Source organism: Oratosquilla oratoria, chromosome 4, assembly GCF_046742065.1.
Source record: "Oratosquilla oratoria isolate Oo_2021 chromosome 4, ASM4674206v1, whole genome shotgun sequence".
In the NCBI taxonomy this organism is placed as follows: domain Eukaryota; kingdom Metazoa; phylum Arthropoda; class Malacostraca; order Stomatopoda; family Squillidae; genus Oratosquilla; species Oratosquilla oratoria.
This window is the reverse complement of record NC_134780.1, coordinates 24,321,282-24,344,054: the sequence shown is the minus strand read 5'-3', so window position 1 is coordinate 24,344,054 and position 22,773 is coordinate 24,321,282. Positions and strand designations below refer to the sequence as shown.

The 22,773-nt window shown below is 41.1% G+C and overlaps 1 protein-coding gene across 4 annotated transcripts in view; it reads left to right on the top strand.

Annotated features, from left to right (window-relative positions):
- The window catches only part of Unr (cold shock domain-containing Unr), a 59,428-nt gene extending 37,055 nt beyond the window's left edge, over window positions 1–22,373 (top strand). For 2 of the 4 annotated variants that reach the window (XM_076183670.1, XM_076183668.1), the window contains exons 8-16: window positions 3,398–3,572; window positions 4,471–4,578; window positions 5,191–5,406; window positions 10,841–11,142; window positions 11,266–11,401; window positions 13,297–13,396; window positions 14,284–14,448; window positions 15,759–15,930; window positions 16,666–22,373. In XM_076183670.1, the coding sequence (XP_076039785.1) occupies window positions 3,398–3,572; window positions 4,471–4,578; window positions 5,191–5,406; window positions 10,841–11,142; window positions 11,266–11,401; window positions 13,297–13,396; window positions 14,284–14,448; window positions 15,759–15,930; window positions 16,666–16,864 (1,573 nt within the window). In that variant the 3' untranslated portion in view covers window positions 16,865–22,373. Of the gene's footprint in view, window positions 1–3,397; window positions 3,573–4,467; window positions 4,579–5,190; window positions 5,407–10,840; window positions 11,143–11,265; window positions 11,402–13,296; window positions 13,397–14,283; window positions 14,449–15,758; window positions 15,931–16,665 lie in introns of all 4 variants that reach the window. The other 2 variants (XM_076183669.1, XM_076183667.1) reach the window with 1 other exon arrangement.
- The last annotated feature ends 400 nt before the right edge of the window (window positions 22,374–22,773 follow it).

Below are 22,773 nucleotides of genomic sequence, written 5' to 3'. Positions count from 1 at the left end.
TGGTCGAGCACCGATTTGGTCGAGTATAGAGGCGGTCGAGTACCGAGGTACGACTGTATATGGATGATGTTGTGATGCATGAGGTGGAATGGGCGGGGAGATGGGGAGTGAGGTAGTATGTGTGAGCAAAATTTGACGCAGCCCGAAGGGATTTCTCCCCGTCTTCTCCTTTTATGCATGGGGCGACGGAGAGGGGGGGTCGCCGATTAAATGAAGCGGCCTTGCTGTGGATGTGCTGTGTCTGGCGACACTGCTTCTGATCCAGGGCAGTGGACAAGGTGCAGGGATGACCCGTCATCCAGGAGGTGCTAAGATAAGAGGGAGGGTGGAGGGGTGTGGAGTGTATTCAGGAATGGAATGGGTGGGAATGATTTTATGCCTTTTCTTTTTTGGCTACCTCCCTTGTAAGGGGGAAAAAGCCTTGGTATATGTATGTATAAAAGTGATGGAAAAGAAGTAATGAAAGTAAATTCTGAAAGGGACCTAGGAGTAATCATCACCAAAGACATGTCTCCAGATAAACATATAAATTAAATAGTCGGAGAAACATACATTTTGTTGAGATCAATAAAGGTGACCTTTCAATACCTGGATAAGGAAATGATCAAGAAAATATTACAAACACTGATAAGGCCAAAACTGGAATATGCAGCACTGATATGGTCACCCAGTACAAAAAAGAATATAAGAAAATTAGAGTACAAAGAGCAACAACAAAGTTGGTCCCAACATTTGCAAACCTGACTTATGAACAAAGACTGGCCGAAGTGGAATTGCCAACCTGGAACAAACAAGAGAATGAGGGGACCTACTAACCATCTACAGAATTATGAAAGGAAAAGAATGCCTTGATAGAGAGGACTTGTTAAAGCGGGACCGAGGAAAAACAAGAGGACATGCAATGAAACTCAAAAAGGATAACTACAGGAGAGACCTGAAAAAGAACAGCTTCCCACACAGAGTGATAGATATATGGAACAAATTGGATGAAGAAATAGTGTGTGCAAACACAATACAAGAATTTAAGAACAAACTTGATCTTGCGAGATACAAAAATGGGTCACCACAAGCATAGCTCCCCTTCCCGTATAATACAACTAGGTAAATACACACAGACAGACACAGACACACACACAGACAGACACAGACACACACACATACAGACACACACACATACAGACACACACACACACAGACACACACACACAGACATACGCACACAGACATACGCACACAGACACACACACACACAGACATGGACACACACAGACAGACAGACACAGACACACACACAGACAGATGCAGACAGACAGACACAGACAGACAGACACAGACAGACAGACACATGCAGACAGACAGACGCAGACAGACACATGCAGACAGACACATGCAGACAGAGACACACGCAGACAGAGACACACGCAGACAGAGACACACGCAGACAGAGACACACGCAGACAGACACACACGCAGACAGACAGACACACGCAGACAGACAGACACACGCAGACAGACAGACACACGCAGACAGACAGACACACGCAGACACAGACACACGCAGACAGACAGACACACGCAGACAGACACACACGCAGACAGACAGACACACGCAGACAGACAGACACACGCAGACAGACAGACACACGCAGACAGACAGACACACGCAGACAGACAGACACACGCAGACAGACAGACACACGCAGACAGACAGACACACGCAGACAGACAGACACACGCAGACAGACACACGCAGACAGACACAGATGCAGACAGACATACAGACACAGACACAGACAGACATACAGACAGATGCAGAGACAGACAGACACACACGCAGACAGACAGACACATGCAGACACACAGACGCAGACAGACAGACGCATGCAGACACACACGCAGAGACACACGCAGACAGACACACACGCAGACAGACACACACGCAGACAGACACACACGCAGACAGACACACACGCAGACAGACACACACGCAGACAGACACAGACACAGACAGACACAGACACACACGCAGACACAGACACACACGCAGACACAGACACAGACACAGACAGACACAGACACACACGCAGACACACACACACGCAGACAGACAGACATGCAGACAGACAGACATGCAGACAGACAGACATGCAGACAGACAGACATGCAGACAGACAGACATGCAGACAGACAGACATGCAGACAGACAGACATGCAGACAGACAGACATGCAGACAGACAGACATGCAGACAGACAGACAGACAGACAGACACACACGCAGACAGACACACACGCAGACAGACACACACGCAGACAGACACACACGCAGACAGACACACACGCAGACAGACACACACGCAGACAGACACACACGCAGACAGACACACACGCAGACAGACACACACGCAGACAGACACACACGCAGACAGACACACACGCAGACAGACACACACGCAGACAGACACTCACGCAGACAGACACTCACGCAGACAGACACTCACGCAGACAGACACTCACGCAGACAGACACTCACGCAGACAGACACACACGCAGACAGACACACACGCAGACAGACACACACGCAGACAGACACACACGCAGACAGACACACACGCAGACAGACACACACGCAGACAGACACACACGCAGACAGACACACACGCAGACAGACACACACGCAGACAGACACACACGCAGACAGACACACACGCAGACAGACACACACGCAGACAGACACACACGCAGACAGACACACACGCAGACAGACACACACGCAGACAGACACACACGCAGACAGACACACACGCAGACAGACACACACGCAGACAGACACACACGCAGACAGACACACACGCAGACAGACACACACGCAGACAGACACACACGCAGACAGACACACACGCAGACAGACACACACGCAGACACACACACACGCAGACAGACACACACGCAGACAGACACACACGCAGACAGACACACACGCAGACACAGACACAGACACACAGACACACACACAGACACACACACAGACACACACACAGGGACACACACACACACAGACACACACACAGACACACACACAGACACACACACACACACAGACACACACACACACAGACACACACACACACAGACACACACACACACAGACACACACACACACACAGACACACACACACACACACACACACACACACACACACACACACCATACCATACCACTGACATGGATACCAGTCATAGATGGATCAAGATTTTTTAGCTACTTTATTATTTCTTAATTCATATTGTGAGAGCGACTTTAATGTTTTGCAGAGGCCCACATGTCTTGCCCACAATATCTTGTTGATATAAGAATATTAGCAAAGTGATGAGTTTAATAATTATTTTTCTCTTCAGTTTCAATGTGTCGGGTGAGAAACGAGAGCAGGGTGTTATTGTGGCCCTAAAGGATGGTTTTGGCTTCATCCGTTGTGCCGAAAGGGAAAGTCGAATGTTCTTCCACTACAGTGAACTTCTGGATCCAGACCGGGAAATTCATGTATCGGATGAAGTAGAGTTCACTCTTGCTCAGGTAAGGAGCCATGTATATTGTCTTTGCACAGAAATATTTTTTAATTTGTTGTGATTTAATCCATTAATGGTGGTATTGGCTGTATGGTCCAGGCAGTGGATGTAAGGCAGAAATGGCCTTTCATCAATCCATAAGGGGCTTGTCCAAGGCTGAAAAACATTTTGTATTTGTTGCACTGTAAGCTGGTACTCCAGATCTGGTGGGCAAGGAGTTGTGGTGGTGAGGGTGGGAAGTTTACAGTATTACCCATAGATCAGATCTGAACTCTCATCTGGGGTGTAATAGTTGCCAGTCATATGTCCAACATGTGAACTAAGACTGTGGTAAATCACATGTACACAAACACGCACATGCAAATACACATGTACACACCTAAAAACTCATACACACACATACACACTCACAAAAAAAATGGACATGTGCAAACACAAACACACGAGCAAACACACAGACACAAGCAAATGGACATGCACACACATACTACAGCGGTTCAGGTTTTAATTCCACCCAGGGCTGAAGTAATTTCAGTATTGCTGCTCTGTGAGTTGTTACTCCAACTCTCATGGGTGTGGAGTCGGGGGGGATGGTGTGGGTAAGGTCACAGCATTACCCATAGATCAGTCATATATTAGCTGAGCTTTCATCTGGGAGGGAAATAGTTGTCGATCAAGAGTTCAACATGTGATCCAAGACAATGGTTAATCACACACACATACGCACACACATACATACATACATGAATGTACATTTTTAAAAAGGAAATCCATCATTAGAGTGAAAGGCAACTGAAATATGAAAATGAAGAGAAAATTGCAAGTAGACATGAAAGCTTGAAACTTCATAGGCAGATTGATTACCAACATATTTTGTAACCGTCATTCCTCTGCTCCCAAAGCAGGACCAGACCTCTCAGACACCAAACCGCTTGAGTGCCATCCGCATTCAGCAACTCCCACCTGGTACAGTTAAATTTGAACTTCTACTTCAGGAAGGTATTCAAGGTCAGGTAAGTGCTGCATGATGTGCAACAAGTATCTTAAAAAAAGCACTTGTTATTGTACTCTTGACCTCTTTTCATATAATTCTTGTTTGGCTGTAAACCTCTCCAGATGTTATTTCATTCTGGTATTGCCAGTTGTTTTGGGAAGGAAATTAATATAATTAGGGAGGGTTGATCTAGACAAAACGGAGGTATTGGTATATAAAGAATTTTCAGTCTTGATGGTGGTTAATGTGGAAATTAGGTTCATACTGATGAATATATCAAAGATTTCGAAATTAAAGAAAATCACTGGCATGACATGGCATAAGTTTCCTGCAGGAATATAGTCATGTAAGTACATGGGAGTGGAGTGTGATAGGGATGGAATGAGTGGGAGTGGTTTTTATGCCATTGTTTTTTGGCTACCTCCCTTGTAAGGGAGAAAAAAAATCCTCTGGTATATGTATGTATGTGGCAAGTACATGGTAGTGGAGTGTGATAGGGATGGAATGAGTGGGAGTGGTTTTTATGCCATTGTTTTTTGGCTACCTCCCTTATAAGGAAGAAAAAAGCCTTTGGTATATGTATGTATGTAAGTACGTGGCAAAATATATCATACGAGCTTTGGTATTATAGGTAATGGTGGAGGCCCAGAAGATTCCCAAATCACCGTCGAAGAATAGCCTCTCAAATAACACGAGCAGTAACGGCAATGTATCTCCTACCAACACCCAAGAGCAAGAGAAATCTCCAGACCCAGGCATCATTTCTTACCAGATAGATTCTCTTAAAGAGAATGTAAACTACTATGCCAAAAATTGTGAAAAGGGACTACCTGTAGTTGGAGATAAAGTAAGAATTTTCTGATATTTGTCTTGTTTGTTTTGTTCTTTGGAACTGCCAGTAGTTGAAGATAAGAATTTATTAATGTTCATATTATTGAATATTTTATCAGTGTTCTGTAACTTTGTATTGAAATTGTGTACATGGTGTGTTGCTGTTTGTCACCACAGAACACAAGTGTTCTTTTTACATTGCCCAGCATTTGCAATCCAGACAGTACAAAGTTTCTGAACCCATATTCACACACACACACACTCACTCACTCACTCACTCACTCACTCACTCACTCACTCACTCACTCACTCACACACACACACACACACACACACACACACACACACACACACACACACTTGCTCACACACACACACACACACACTTGCTCATACACACACACTCGCTCACTTGCTCACGCACACACACTCGCTCACACACTCACCCACTTGGGGAGTTGATAAAAGGCAACCTGTCACCTGACTGACATGTCAGCAGGATTATGGGAGAGACATTACTGTGGAAGTGCTGTTCCATTATACGGATAAACAGATGATGAAAATTTTGTCAAAACCCTGACATGTCCAAGACCGGAATATGCATTGGTAGTATGGTCCCCACAGATAGTGAAGGATATAAGCAAGATTGAGAGAATACAAAGGGCACTTACCAAATTGGTCCCCAGCCCAGCAGATAAACCATACGAGGAAAGACTAAAAGTACTGGGTCAACCAAGTTTGAAAAATTGAAGAGAAAGAGGTGACAGGATTACAATGTTCGGGTCACTAAAGGGGATAGATTACATTGATAGAAGTGATCTGATTAAAGATGGGAGGGCTTTAAGAGATCATGGAAGTCAATTAAGACCACATGTCAAAAGAATGTGAAAAATAGTTTAACATATAGATGTATAAATATGTGGAATAGCTTAGAAGGTAATATAGCCCAAGCTCAAACAATACACAAGTTCAAATCTAAATGTGATAATAGGAAATCAAAGATATAGATCAAGTTGGAATTGTACATGAGCTTGAGTCTCTTTGAAAATTAGAGAATATATGGGATCCAACAAGTGTTGCTCCTTTCCTGTACAACAATTGTAAAACACACACACACACACACACACTTAAACACACACACTTAAACACACATACACACACACACACACACACACACACACTTAAACACACACACTTAAACACACACACACACACACACACACACACACACACACACACACTTTCGTTGGATGGACGGCGAAGATTGGAGTTCTGAAGAAAAAGTGAAATTTTTGTGGATCTCAATGCAAAGGAAGTACCTTATTGTATTTACAGGGAAGGGGAAAGCTTGTGGTGTTGTGGGAAAGTGAGGAAAAAGAAGGGGAGGGATTACTGAGGGAAATGGAAGGAAATGAGGAAGGGGAGGACTTGGTCCAGGAGGCCAGGCGTCTTGTAAACAAGAGAAAGACCAATGACTTTGGTGAAGGGATTAACAAAAATGTAAATATTAGAAATATAGATAATAGCAGCACAATGGAAGGTGAGGATAATAATTTCCAGGGATTTAATGAGGGGGGGGGAAGAATACCAACCTCCCCCGATTAGCAAGACTAGAGGAAAAACTTGAAAAAATGACCGAACATTGAGAGAATAGGTTCGGTAACATAGCAAAGATTGCGCAGAGAGTTGAAAAATTGGAAGAACTAGAGAAGGTGAACAAAAACTTAACTAAAGAAATAGAATAATTAAAAAGACAGTTAAATGAAGTAAAAGAAGAGAATGATTAAAGAGGAATAATAAAGGCAATAAAGAGGCCATAGCAAAAGAAGCACAGGGTTGGAAAAAAATCCAAGAAAATATTAAAATTGCATTTACTGACATAATAAAACCGCAAATGAAAGAACAAACTGAAGACTCAGTTATTAAAATGATGAGACAGAAGGAGAATATAGTAAGAGACTTAGCAGATAAAAAGAAATGTAAAATTATATTAGGAATGGAAGAGAAATGGAAGTACAAGAATCAATGAGGAAAAAGAAAAAGTAAGCAGTTTACTAGAATTAGTTCAGGAAGATGAACCTGAAATCATGAAACAAATTGAAGAGATGTATAGACTCGGAAAGTATAGTACAGATAAGACCAGACCAATTAAGATTAAATTCAGGTCACAAACGACGGCAGAGAATATCTTAGCAAAAACAGGGAAACTAGTAGCAAGTGAACAATATAAAAAGGTATGGATAAAAAGAGAGATGAATAAAGAGGAAACAGGAGAAAAAAATGAAAAGACATGAAGCTAAGGAAAAAATGAAAAGACATGAAGCTAAGGAAAAAAACGAGAACAGAACAGAGTCAGAAAAAGAGAAATTCTATTGGAGAGTAGTGAATATGAAAGTAAGGAAATACGACATACTAGAGAAAAACAAAAGGGAAACGGAATACAATGGAAGTGGCAGAAAACTAAAAGTGTCTTGTACAAATATAGATGGATTAATAACAGGATTGAATGAGCTAAATGATTATCTGAAGGAAAAAGAACTGGACATATTGGGAATTGTAGAAACGAAATTAAAAGGTCCACTACCACCCAACAGTGTAGGACATGATGCATATAATTATTGGATTAGAAACAGACAAAACAAGGGGGTGGAGTTATGTTCCTGACTAAGAAGGATATAAACGTGAGGTGTGTCACATATGGAAAGAACACAATAGAGATGATTATGATCGAAGTGGAAGACCGAGATAAGAAGAGCAGAAAGTTTGTGATAAATTATGTGCCTCCAAAAACAGCCTCGTGGGAAGAGAGTGAACATAAAAGTATGTTAGAAGACACAAGGATAACATTAAATAAAATATGGAAGATGGAGGAAGAATAGTTACGATGGGCGACTTTAATTGCAAAGAAGTCTGCTGGAAAGAGATGACAGTAAAGTGTGGAGACGGCTCATGGGGAAATGTTCTACTCGAGATGATTATTGACCATACAATGACACAGTGGATACAGTAGAACACTATGTATAGAAATGAAGAACCATCAAGGCTAGACCTAATAATTACATCTGAACCTAGAATAGTGGAAAAGATTGAATATGAAACACCAATAAGTAAAAGTGACCATATATTGATTGAACTGGAACTAAATGAGGAAAAATACATGAAAAATGAACAATATAGAAAAGGAAGAATGATGTATGAAAAAACAAACTTTGATAAAATAAGAGAATTCTTTCAAAAAGAAAACTGGGAAGGAATATATAAAGAAGAAACAACAGTGAAAGAGAAATGGAATATTTTGACAAAAATTTATAAAAAAGGAGTGGAAAAGTATGTCCCAAGACAAAAACAAGAAAAAGAATATGTAAAGTGCTGGTACAACAAAAGTTGTAGGGAGTTAAAAGACAAGAGATAAAGCTTGGACCAAATGGAAGAAAGACAAAAGACCTGAAAAATGGAAAATATATACTTGTTATAGAAATGAATATGTACAAGTGTGCAGAGAGGAAAAGAGAAAATATGAAAAAAAGTCATAGAAAAATGTAAAGATCAACCAAAGTTATTTTACAGATTTGTAAACAACAAACTGAAAAACAAACAAGATTTGGAGAAATTAAGACAAGGAGGAGTTTAATACAGAGGAAATAGAAATGGCGGAAATTATGAACAAGCATTTTAAATCGGTGTTTACAAGGGAGAACATACAACCGGAAGAGATCGATTGGAAAGAGAAAGTCCCCCCTATGAAAGAAATAGAAGTAACCAAATGAAATAATGAAACACTTGAGTAATATTGATGTCAGAAAATTGCATGGACCAGATGTAATAGCAAACTGGATTTTGAAAGAATGCAGGAATGAACTGGCAGACAAAATACATAGCATAATAAACAGTTCCTTGAAAGAAGGAAAAGTTCCAGAAGATTGGAAAAAAGCAAATATAGTACCTATATATAAAGGGGGAAATAAAGAAGACCCTACCAACTATAGACCAGTCTCTCTAACAAGTACAATAGCAAAAATTTGTGAAAGAATTGTCAAAAGTAGATGGGTAAAATATTTAGAAAAAAAACATGCTAAATCCAAGGCAATTTGGATTCAGACAAGGACAATCATGCGTCACCAATTTAATGTTTCTATCCAAGGCTAATAGATATAATACAAGAAAGAGATGGATGGGCTGATTGTGCATTTCTAGACCTAAAAAAAGCTTTTGACAAAGTACCACATAAGAAGTTGCTTAAGAAATTAGAAACTGAAGGACGACTACAGGGCAAACTGCTTAAATTGGATGGAAGACTTTTTGCAAGAAAGAAAAATGAGTGATAAGAGACAAACACTCAAATTGGGATGAAGTGATAAGAGACAAACACTCAAATTGGGATGAAGTGATAAGTGGTGTTCCACAAGGAACAGTTCTGGCCCCAATAATGTTTGCTATATATATTAATGATATGGATGAAGAAATTGAAAGTTATACAAGCTTCTTTGCGGATGATGCAAAACTATTAAAAAAGTGAACACGGAAGAAGATTGTGAATCATTACAGAGTGATCTAGATAAAGTCTGGGAATGGAGTAGGAAGTGGGAGATGGAGTTCAGCACTAAAAAGTGTAGTATAATGGTATTTGGTAAAAGCAAAAACAGTAACAGGATCATATAAACTGGGAGAAGAAAGAATAAAAAAAAGTTGAAAATGAGAAGGACCTGGGAGTCATTGTTATGAATAATGTCACCTGAGAAACTAAGATTTTTGGTGAAACTTATAATTTAATAAGAACAATCAAAGTGGCATTTACATACCTGGATGAAGAAATGGTGAAGAAAATACTAATCACTGTGATAAGACCAAGATTGGAATATGCAGCAATGATGTGGTCACAAAGTACAAAAAAATGTAAAAAACACCTGAAAGAATACAAAGAGCAATTACAAAATTGGCACCAACACTCTCAAAACTATCATATGAAGAGAGACTAGCAAAACTTGAGCTACAGACACTAGAGCATAGAAGAGAGAGAGGAGATTTGATAGCTATTTACAGAATCATGAAAGGCATAGAAATTATTGATAGAGAGGACCTAATAAAATGGGATGATAGAAATACAAGAGGACACAAAGAAAATCAAGAAAGACGGCTATAGAAGAGATCTGAAAAAGAACAGCTTTCCTCACAGAGTAATACAGTTGGAACAAGTTAGATGAGAAAGTAGTGTGTGCAAAAACAATACATGAATTTAAAAATAGTTTAGATAAAATGAGATATGAAGATGGGACACCACGAGCATAGCTCCCCTTCCCGTAAAATACAACTAGGTAAACTAGTTACAACTAGGTAAATACACGCACACACACACACACACAAACACAATTATAAGTGGGGTAAATCCTTTTGGTGTACAATGGAATAAACGTCACCTCTAAATGATTAAGACTGAAGTTCTTTTGTCACAGGTGGAGTTTAGTATATTCCAAGTGAAGCGCACGAAAGAGTTGGTGGCCATGAACCTCAAGATAATTGGTCGCGACACAAACTTAAAAGGCAGCAACAGTAACAGTTCTCTTAGCTCACTGGGTAGTGGAAATAATCTCATCAATGGAAACAATAACAACATAAATAATAACAGCAGTAGTAGTGGTGGTCTAGGTGGACGGCCACCTTGTGCTGTTCATCAAGGTTTTGTGGCAGCTCTCAAAGAGACTTTCGGCTTTATAGAGACCTTAGCTCATGACAAGGAAATATTCTTTCACTTCAGGTAGTGTATTTTGTTTTGCCTGTTTTTTATTTTTGCAAGGTAATGTAATACATGTTTGGGTCTGTGTGATATATTGATATGGTAATTGTTATTCACTAATTGCAATTGCAATTGCATTGACAGCAACTTCACTGGGGATTCCAATACCGAATTGGGTCAGGAAGTGGAATACACTTTGTCATCACGCACAGGCCCTGGCGGTAAAGTTTCCGCTGAAAATGTGCGATTTCTACCCAAAGGAACCCTTCCCACACCAAAAGTATGTTGACCAGTATCTTAAAGCACCATGATAATGACCAGATGTAGTTGGTACTGCATTTCATTAACAGTATCATATATTTGTGTAATGAAATAATTTGCAACAATCTTTTTATTATTGACTAGAGGTTGTCTGATCTCACCCCGTCTGGGGTATTGGCTGAATGTTATTTTGGGGTTAAAAGCTGCTAAGTAGCATGCAGCTGATACTTTAGGGTCTATATTGGGTGTCCCTATGGACCAAAGTCACACATTGTTTAGTGGTAGAGGAATCTCTATTCTTAGAGCAATTATGATCCTTTATTATAATGCGAATATCCCTCCGTTGTGCTGTCCCTCACTCTTGTAGCTGTCCTGTACTACTTCACTGAATACTCATTTTCTCATTTTGCCTAACCCTGTGGTGGGGGAAAAGAATACTGCCACCAAAACAGGGATAGGACTAGGCATCCTTTTCCCTGTAGCCCCAAAGGGGACATTCCTAAAAAATAGCAAAAGCAAAGAGGGTCTGGGAGTTTACCATCCAGTTCCCTAAGGTTTGGGTCTTTTAATGTGTGGATGTGGTACACACGAGAGTAAAAGGAAAGAGATAAGCAGTATGTTTGCGAGAAGAAAGATGTGTTGGCATGGAGTGAAACTAAGTTGAAAGGGAGGGGCAAGTTTCAATTTGGGAGTGTAGTTGGGAGGATCTCGGAAGTGAAAAGAGGACGAGGGAGAGAAGGGATGGCTGTACTAGTAAGTGAAGAGATAGGCAAGTGTGTGGAGTGGAAGGAGGTTTCTTCAAGGTTAATGTGAATGAAGGTGAAGCTGGGAAGGAAGATGTTGGTTTTTGTAAATGAATACTGGCCTGGTAGTGGAAAGTGTAGAGGAAAGTAAGGCTTTTTGGATAGATTTAAGTGAGTGCTAAGAGGAGTTTGTATGAAGGAGTGATTGTGCTGCCAGCACTGTATGGGGCAGAAACATAGAACATATGAGAGTAGGAGTTCGAATGAATTTGAGACGGCCTGAGAAGTATGATAGAGGTTACTACACTGGGTAGAGTGAGAAATGTAGTGGAGAGGAGGAGAACGGGGATGGAAAGGGAGTTGGGAGATAGTGTTGATGAAAGAGTATTGGGATGGACACATGGAAAGAATGAGTGAAGAAAGATTAGTAAAAGAGGTGTGGAAGGCAGAGGTAGGAGTGAACATGAGGGGGCAATCAAGGATGAGATGGATGGATGGGGTAAAAGGGGCATTGAGGAAGGACAGGAGAAAACAGAAGATAGGAGGGAGTAGATAATTGTTGTATATGGATGATGCTGTGATGCATGAAAGGGAGTGGGTGGGGAATGGGGGGTGAGGTAGTGTGTGTGAAAAAAAATAATTTGATGCAGCCCAAAGGGATTTCTCTGTCTTCTTTTTCTGCATGAGGGAATGGGAAGGGGGGGGGGGTTGCCAATTTAATGAATTGGTCTTGCTGTGGATGTGCTGTGTCATGCAACACTGCTTCTGATCCAGGGCAGTGGGCAAGATACAGGAATGACCTGTCATCCAGGAGGAGCCAAGATAAGAGGGAGGAAGTGGGGTGAATGGGAGTGGAGTATGTGGGGATGGAATGTGTGGGAGTGGATTTTATGCCTTTGATTTTTGGCTACCTTTGGAGGGGGGAAAAAGCCTTTGGTGTATGTGTGTGTGGGGGGGGGGGACAGTGGGCGAGATGCAGGGATGACCCGTCATCCAGGAGGAGCCAAGAAAAGAGAGAGGCAGCAGTGGTGAATGGGAGTGGAGTATGTTGGGACGAAATGGGTAGGAGTCGATTTATGTTTTTGACTTTGGCTAACTCCCTTGTAAGATAGAAAAAGCCCTTGGTATATGTACAAGTATGTATGTATTTGTTTTTTCTTGTTGACTATAGGTTCAGTCTGATGTTCTGAAGGGAACTGTAATTCGGTCCTTGCGCTCCATGAACCCAGATCAGCAAGAGTATTCGGGACTTGTGTGCCAGGGAGCAGAAGGTAAGGATTGCAAGTAAATTACCCTCATAGTATTTGAAGGTGATTGTTAGTCTGTGGAAGGCTCACCAATATAAGGTATTGAATACATGGTAACATGCAGTCAGTCCTTTAGGGCAGTGTTTCTTAACCAAGGGTGCTGAAATATGTTTTAGGGGGTCCTATGAAGTGTTGATTACATGGTGGTACGTTTCTTCACTTTCATTTATCCTTCTAGTAATCAGGTGTTAAATGGAGTTAAGGGGTCTTAGACTGCCTCCATCGACTACAGGGGTGCTAGGGTCAGAAGAGGTTACAAAATTCTAATTTATGGAGCATTTTTGGTATGTCCCTAGTGAACAGAGGTTCAATTTGTCTATCCATTTAAAATTACCACTCGAAAGAATGACTACTTTTGTAGTACTGGTACCTCCTTGAACATAATTTTTACCACTTCTGTGACTATCCTGTGGTTCGTTGTAAAAAAAAAAAATGCTGCCATCATGTTTCTATTTTTATTGTAAAAGGTGACTAGGGATTTCCCACTAATTTACTCATTATTTTTATGTATTTTTCTCATTTTTATTGTTTATTATTTTTTATTATTTGCTGAAAATGGAAGATGTCTGAGAGATGAAGTACAAGGAGCTTTGAAAATGATGGAGCTGTTAAAGTGGGTTGGGTAGGTGTCATGCAGTGTCTGAAGAAAGGAGGTACAGTTATAGTGGACTAGCTAGTGAGCTTGTTTAGTGGGAGGAGAGAGTGGTGGAGGAGTGTGTGTATAGTTCCACTTTACAAAGGGAAAGGTGACAAATGTGATTGTAGTAGTTTTAGAGGGATCATTTTATTGAGTTAAGTTGTAAAGTCTTATGGGAGAATTTTAATTGAGGATTGGTTTTATTCAATTACAGAGGAGAACCTGAGCTGTCATGAGTTTGGTATCACAAGTGTAGTGAATAAGCGAGAGCTACTGCAACCCGGAGATCAAGTCACTTTCCAGATTGATGAGGGTGGAAGAGCTATGAATATCAGAGCTGTACGGAAGAAGCTTATTGCCACCGTTGATACTGTAAAAGGTAAGTTTTCTGAAAGGGGTGACAAAAATTATGGAACTAGGGAATTTATCAATAACCCCCCCCCCCTCCCCCCCTTAAAAATGAAGTTGCCACCCAAGGATGGCCCTCCATTCTTGTCACGTCGTCCTAAAATAGAGAAGACACAAAGTTCCTTTGGGCCACATCAATTTATCATCCATTTGCAACCATTCTCTACTTTTCTTGGGCCTGTTTCTCTCTTCCCCGCTCAACGTTCCCTTTTTTAAATTGAAGCCGTGTTCATCTCATCCATCCATCCATCCATCCATCTAATTCTTCATCTCCCCCTGAAGTTCATTCTCTCCACTTCTGCCTTCCTCCCTCTTTTTGCTAATCTTTCCTTGTCATGTGCCCAAACCATTCCAGTATTCTTTCATCTACCGTATGTGCCAGCTCCCCAACCACCCCCACACTCCTCCTCGCCTTGTTTCTCACTCTATCCATCCTCATAACACCTACCATAATTCTCAAACATTGATTTTTTTTATTTATCTTTTTTATTATTATTATTATTATTATTATTTTTTTGCTTTTGCTTTCCATAAATTCCAAGTTTCTGCCCTGTACAGTGTCATAAGCACAATCAGCCCTTCATATAGTTTTCTCAGCACATCCATCCCCAGATGCCTATTTCTCACGGCACTTTTCATTTCCCCCAAGACACTACTATGTTTTCATTCTTCGCAAAACTACACAGTTGGTCCAAATAACCTCCCTTTACTCTTCTTTTTCCTGGCTGCCAGGACCGTGTGTACTCTCAAAAAGTGTAAAGTCCTTAGTTTCATGTTTCCCCACATCATCCTCAAAAACTCCACTTCTCAGCACTGCCCCTCCTTCCCTCCCTTGCCCCCTTGTCACACCTGACACTCGACCCACCACTTTTCCAAACTTGAACTCTCCCTTCCCTTCTTGCTAGATTGCTTCTGATCTGGGCAGATGGGAGCCAGGACAGAGTGGCCCTACATTCACAGGAGCTAAGATTAAAGGAAAAATGAGTGATTGTTTGGATGGGTTTTGAATGGGTAGAGGGTGAAGGGGCCTTTTTGTGTATTTATATATATGCAGGGATGACCCATCGTCCAGGAGGAGCCAAGAGATGAATGGGAGTGGAGAATGTGGGGATAGAAGGGTTTTTATGCCCCTCCAACCCCTACTTTTTTTTCTTCTTTTTTTTATATACCCTTGTAGGAGGGAAAATGCCATTGGTATATGTATGTATATGTACACAAGAGAGACTAGAGAGATGGATTGATTGGTGATTGCATTTGTAAAATGGTTGAAATTTTCTCCAGGTCAATATGGGTTCCTCAACTATGAGACAGAGGAAGGAAAGAAATTGTTCTTCCATATGACAGAGGTGAGAGATGCTGCTGTCAACCTGTCACCAGGTGATGAAGTGGAGTTTGTCATCATCACAAACCACAAAACTGGCAAGTCCTCAGCATGCAACATTGCACGGATGAAGTAAGTTGTATAACTTCAACCTTTATTTTGCACAATGTGTTAGGGTGTTCACAGGTTTTTGAAAAAATTGTTGCAGTCATTTCCCAGGCACTTGTAGCTTCAAGCTATACCTAAGGAAACTTGAGTCGCAACATTCTTTTATGAATGGAGACAGATATCCATGCTATTCTTTGTCAAACAACTTCACCAGCTTATGTTTCCCAAGACACCAAAGAAAGGCCCGAGTGTCATAATGCTAAATGGGATTGGAAGCTTTGAGCTGGTAGTCTCGCCTGAGGGAAAGTAATTTGTTTGGAGAAAGGCATGGGGATGCATGGAAGGAATAACTATCGGGTAGCTTGGCCTGCTACCAAAGACTCTTCCCAGAGAGATCTGGAGGGAGAGCCAAAGACAGTTAACATATATTATGAATGATAATTTTTTAATTATTTCTTGGTTTTTGAGGTGTATTATGTGTATTATGAGGGGACGGAGAGGGGTGGGTTGCAGATTTAATGAAGCGGCCTTGCTGTGGATGTGCTGTGTCTTGAGTCGCTGCTTCTGACCCAGGGTAGTGGACAAGATGCAGGGATGACCCGTCATCCAAGAAGTACCAAGATAAGAGGGAGAGGAGTAGAGTGTATTTGGGATGGAATGGGTGGGAATGGTTTTTATGCCTTTGTTTTTTTGACTACCTCCCTTGTAAGGGGGAAAAAGCCTTTGGTATATGTATATATGTATGTATTATGTTTTCAGGTGTGGTGCCACCCCAAGCCAGCGTCCTGACAGACTGATCAGCAAATTGAAGAACTTGAACATGGACACATCAAAGCCACGTATTGTGGTGCTGAGGCAGCCCAAGGGACCTGATGGGACAAAGGGCTTCAAGGTTACCCGTAATGTAGTTTCTGCGCCAACCACACAGCCTGAGCAGCAACAGATAGGGAATGCATAAGTCAGGTGGTAGACTACTTTCCATCTGGCATCCAGATTTGGCCATCATGACATCTGATATTTACCATTAGTAATGTAAATCTGATTAAAGAGTAACATGATCATGATGGGAGATCCATTACAGCCAAAATAGTTGCTGGTGACAAGCAGGTAAAAGAAAGAATGCTGTTCTGCTCTGTGGTTGGAAAGAGTGAGGGTAGATGGATGGTTCCATGCTAGCAAGGTCTGTAGAACTGGGCTTGCCACAGCACTAGAGTGGCTGTAGCCGAAGCAAATAAATAAATCTGAAGATTAGTCTACAGCAGTAAGAGGACGGATGAGCTTGTTGTTGGAGAGCACCAACAAGTGAAGGGCAGGTCAGTCTAGCATGCAGCAGCTCCTCCCAAAATATATATGCTAACACCACACCTTCCACAGCTGTCGTGTCCTGGACTTGAGGTGCCTTTGTGTCGGGGTTAAGACTTTACCCTGAAGCCCTATGTTGTGTATAGAGACATATAAGCTCGGGTCCCTTGGCTGAGCAGTCATGTGCATGAGAAGCTTTGGCAAATGGTCCTATGTGGTTTTATTTTATTTTTTTATTTTTACTTTTCTTTTTCCCCCCTCCCCCACCACATTGTAACCCAGTATTGCTGAAATAAGAATGTATGGATTAATGGTGTTCATAATGTTTTCCCCAAGAGGCCACCCAAGGTAATAACTTTTTATATATATATATATTTTTTTCTTTTCATTACTTTTTTTTCCCCCCTCTGTCTCAATCCATCTCTATCTCTCTTTTTCTTTTTCTTCTCTTCTTGTGAAGCATATTTTAGTGTAGTTTTGTTTTGGTCTGAGCCTGATGCACAACTTAACCAGCCCAGATGTAGTGGTTGTCAGGTATGAAGCAAAGTAGCAGGGTTGTGATGGTGGGATTCTTGCACACTGGCACAGTCTTCACTACGTGGCATGAGCACTGGTACTCAAGCACTCACTGTAGTAAGTCGGGCAGTGCTTCTTCTCTCCAGAACACCCTCATTTGTAGGTGCTGCTATGGAAACATTGGCAGCATTCAGGGGATACGGTAGTGGGACTCATCATGGGAATAATTTGCTGCTGCTGCTTCACCCCCATAATTGCAAATAAGTGGGTTCCATCTTGCTGTGGCTTTGGCAACTTGTGCATTGCTAGTTTGATAACCATTGCCTATGTATTGCTAACATTTTGCAGTTGTAGTTGGTATTTAGATTTAAGAAGACAAAGTTACTAGGAGGAGGTATTACTAAGATGTCTGCCATTATTGTATGACTGAATGAATGGGTGTAAGCATCAAGGCCAATATTTCCTACTGAAGCTCGTGCCCAGGCATGTGGAACACTATAATATACCAAGTGGAAGGAGTAGGAATGGGCAGTCTCACACACATCCAGACAAGACGCATGCAAGGCGGCACACACACACACATGCAAGACACACACGCAAGACACACACACAAGACACACACACAAGAGACACGCACAAGACACACACAAGCAAGAGACACACATGTAAGACACATGCAAGACACACACACACACACGCAAGACACACACACATGCACTTAAGACACACACATGCACGTAAGATACACACGCAAGACACGCACATGCACATAAGACACGCACATGCACATAAGACACACGCAAGACACACACACACACACACACACAAGACACACACACACACACACACACACATACACGCAAGACACACACGCGCAAGACACACACACACGCAAGACACACATGCACACTCAACACGTTCACACAATATGCACACTCACTTTTCTATGAAAAGTTTAGTAATTGTCATACACCAAGACTGTGTGTGTGTTTTTATGTGAGTCTCTGTCCCCTGCCCCTCCCCATAAAGGATTGTTGTCAGATTGAGAGATCGTATGCGTGCCTGATAGTGCCTCACACTGGGGTTGTGTGTATGCCTGATGCTGGTACTTGATTTGATTTTTCTCAAGTATTGAATGCGCTGACATTACTGAATGGATTTTTCGTCATTTTACCTCAACTATAAGGCTGTGTTCAAGTCTGTGATCCCACAAGAATAAAAGGGATAAATAAGCAATCAAGTGATAAACACTTGAATATTGTTATATGTCTCCTGTAGCAGACCTTTCTGTATGTCATAGTTGCTTTTCCTGTGAAGACAAGGTTTTGCATTTGGGCACCACTGGGAGCTTGGGAACTTCAGGCTACCCATCTAAACTCGGGTTAGGCCGTGGATAGCCATTATAGGCACTTTTTAGCAAAAACACGATTGATGTAGTATGCTGTTGCTGCATAGGAAGGTCGAAGGTAGAGTTGTAGGTAATAGTCATTTATTGAATTTCTTAGCTGTTAAATGCAGTGATTGTTTTGCCAAGAAGTGTCATTATAATGCAGCCACTGGGGCTTTAACCGCTTTGTAGGTAGGGATGGTGGTCTGATGTTCCTGCAGACACTAGCTCCTCTCTAGTTGTCCTGTCTCCTCATCCTCTGCCTTCCTCCCACCTCTTACAGTAACCATCATGACAGAGAGGACTTTCTGGGTGGAAGTTATAGAGGAAATAGAGGGAAACGAATTAGGGAATGTGATCTATGCATGACAAACAAGTTACTGACAATGAAAATGGTTTGCACAATTGAATCCTATTAGACTTGAAAGTGTATGTCCAATAAACACTGTGTCTTCTTGATTGTGCCATGAACATACTCCTATACAACTAAGAGATTCTATATTGATGAGGGTTTGATTTCTAGTTTGCTTGTTGGTGTCATGGGAGGGAAATGCAAAAATACCCTTGTTCCTTTTCTTCCCCTCAAGCAAATCTTGAACAGTTCGAAAGGGTGAGCAGAAGGATGTGGTCATAAGGGAAGGTAGGTTTTGCTTCAATTGTAATAATTTTGTCTCTATGGGCCTGGTAGCAGTTCTGTTGGAGAAGAGTATAGTTTAACCGTGAAACCAGAAAGAGTTCGTGTTGAAACATCATCCATAAGGGCCTCTGCCATTGCAGTATTAAAGTATAAGACTATCATATCAGAGATCAAAGGCATAGTACTTTCTGGGTGACAGGATTGTGTTTACTATGTAATATCTAGCACTGGATTAGAAAACTAAAACTAAAAATTATCTGCAAGTGTGGAGCTCGGGAGATTTTTTTTTTTAAATCGCCATTTTCAAGTTAGGGTAGATTTATTGGCAAGTTGTTGACCATGGCTTTAGGACACGTTTGATTAATGACCAGTGCAAGACCTGTTCCGTACTTTTAAGTAACGTGTTCCCCCCTCGTAATTGGGCTTGTGAGACAAATTCTTGAAGTTCCATTTCAATTTGAGGACATGTTAAGGAGCCACAAGCTGGGAAAAAAATTGTCAAGTTCTTGTTTGTGTAAAACGTTTAAGTTCAGGAAAGGGAAATATGGCATTTGTTTTTATTACATTGTGACACCATGATTTTGGTGTTGAATCTGCTCATTTAATAAAGATAAATCAAAGTATTTGGTTAATTTTAGTTGCTGGGTTACTAGTAATTAGCATTCGGGGACTGAACTCCAGGTATGCAGATTTTAGCTCCCAAAGTCGTGATCAGTTAAGTTCTCAAGGTTATGACTTAGTCCAATCTTAGTGAGAGTATTGATGGTGTAGCCTTATTCTTGCATATCATTGGATACAGCCAGGTGGGAGGATCCAGCAGTGCCACGGGAATATAATTGTCAGCCCCTCAAGGTTCTTCACGTAGGTCACATAAGCTCCGGGACTGTTGACGGGTGATTGATTTATCACAGGGTGCTCTGTTTTCAACAAAGTAGTGTGTGAATTGACTGGTTACCGTCCCCTCTTGTATCAACCCCTTGAAAAGGACTATGACTGAACTTTTGTTAATTTTATACCTATGTCTACATTCCCTGGGAAGAGTTGTTGAAATTTTAGTCTTACCTATTCCACGGTTATTTCTGTGACCACAGTATGTCTCCTTAGTAATAAAAGATGCATCAGTATCCGGTAGATGTTAAAGATAAAGTAAATACTGTTTGACCCCCCTACCCCCGTCCCCCCTCCAATTCAATTGGTCCTGGCAAGACCATTCTCTCATCCCACCAGAACCTTGAAGGGCTGCAGTGTGTAACATTGCAAATAATAATAGTTAAAAAAAAGAAAAAAAAAAATGTTAGACATAGCAGCAGCTCGTCAATCCTTTGGGTGGGGTTCTTGTTCATCTTTCTTCCTAGTAGTACACTGCATTGAAGATGCTCACATTTTAATACTGTGTAGGTGTGATTGTTGAGGCTTGAAATATTCCTGCCCAGCATTTTTGGGATTCAGGCTTGAGTTGAGTTCAGCTCGTTTACATTGGACTCCTTTTCTGTGCCATTGCTTTTGATTTTTTACATTTGTTTATTGTAGTCTCCTTTGATATCATTGCTACTTATAATGTAACTTTTACCAATCATTGTCCCCACTTTCCCACTTGATGATGCATTGTTGTACTGTGGCATTCAATAGGTATCATAAAGAAAGGAAAAAAAACTGACACCAAAGCTTATTTATAGTCAGGTAGTAAGAGCATGCAAGTGAACTCGAGCAAATGAATGAATATGTCTAACCAGTGAGTGACTTAATTTAGACCTTTGATGGCTGGTGGTCATTAGCGACAGATCCTGCTTCCATCGACACCCTCGAAGGGTGCAAAGGTGGCACAGATTGGTTGTCAGTTGGTCATGTGATTTGTGTACATGAAATTGTTACTCAAGAAAAAAGGTTCAGTTGAAGTTTAGATTTCTTGTCCATTTCTACCCTTTGTTAATGAATTTTAGATGAAACGACATTAAATATTCTAAGACCCTTAACTGTATTTGGGTGGAGATGGAAGAGATTGACTTCAAATTGATAGACAAACCAAATAGGCTGTCCCATTATGTAGGATTCTATTAATACTCGTGTCTCATCATGACATAATCCCATATAACACTTTGTCTGATGTTTGTACACAAGGTAATGGAAGCCAAGTTACGGAATCCATTGTCTTAGGTCATTCTCCTCTTCTTCTCTTCCCATTGTCCGCAATATTTAACTTTATCGTTGATAATTTGTTGTAGATAAATGGAAAAAATGTAAAAAAAAATGTATATAAGACTGTAAAAGGCTAAGAACCTTAATTATAATGATAAAAAAAAAAGTGAAATTTAATGAAAACCGACTCCAACCAGAGGACTGTGTTGAGCATGGCATTCTGGGTTGTAGAGTTGCTGTAAAAAAAAAAACAAAAAAGGAAAAAAAAAAGTCAAAAAAGGAAAGTTTGTAAAAATTGTGTAAATTGGTGTGCTTGTCTATCATTACTTGGTTTGTTTACCTTGGGTGGCCTCCCCACCTCTTCCCCTCACCCTCACCCTCCCTCATGGCAACAGCTGTGGATACAATGCTGCAAGGAATACAAGTTTTCTTTTGTATTAAGCAACTTCAAAAACAAGTGAAAAAAATAGAATAAAAATATGCAAATTTTGGAGTTGTTTTTCTTGTTTATCCTTCACAGCAGTGGCCAATTTTTGAAGAAGTAGTTTGATGTTCTTGGTGGGATAAGGTTTTTACATAGTTATGGACAAGTTTCCCAGTGCTTTTATACATGTGATCTTGCACCACTGAGGAGTATATACATATAACTGCTTTTTCTCCCATACAAGGGAGGTAGCCAAAGCCAAAAGGCATAATTCCACACCCACCCATTCCCCCCCTCCCCCTCTCATCTTGTCTCCTCATGGATGACGAGTCATCCATGCATCTTGGACCACTAAGAAGTAAAAAGAGGAAAAGAAAAAATGGGATGTTTGATGTGTATTTATGTATACCAAAGTCGTCGTCTCCCCCATACAAGGGAGGTAGCCAAAAACCAAAGGCATAAAAT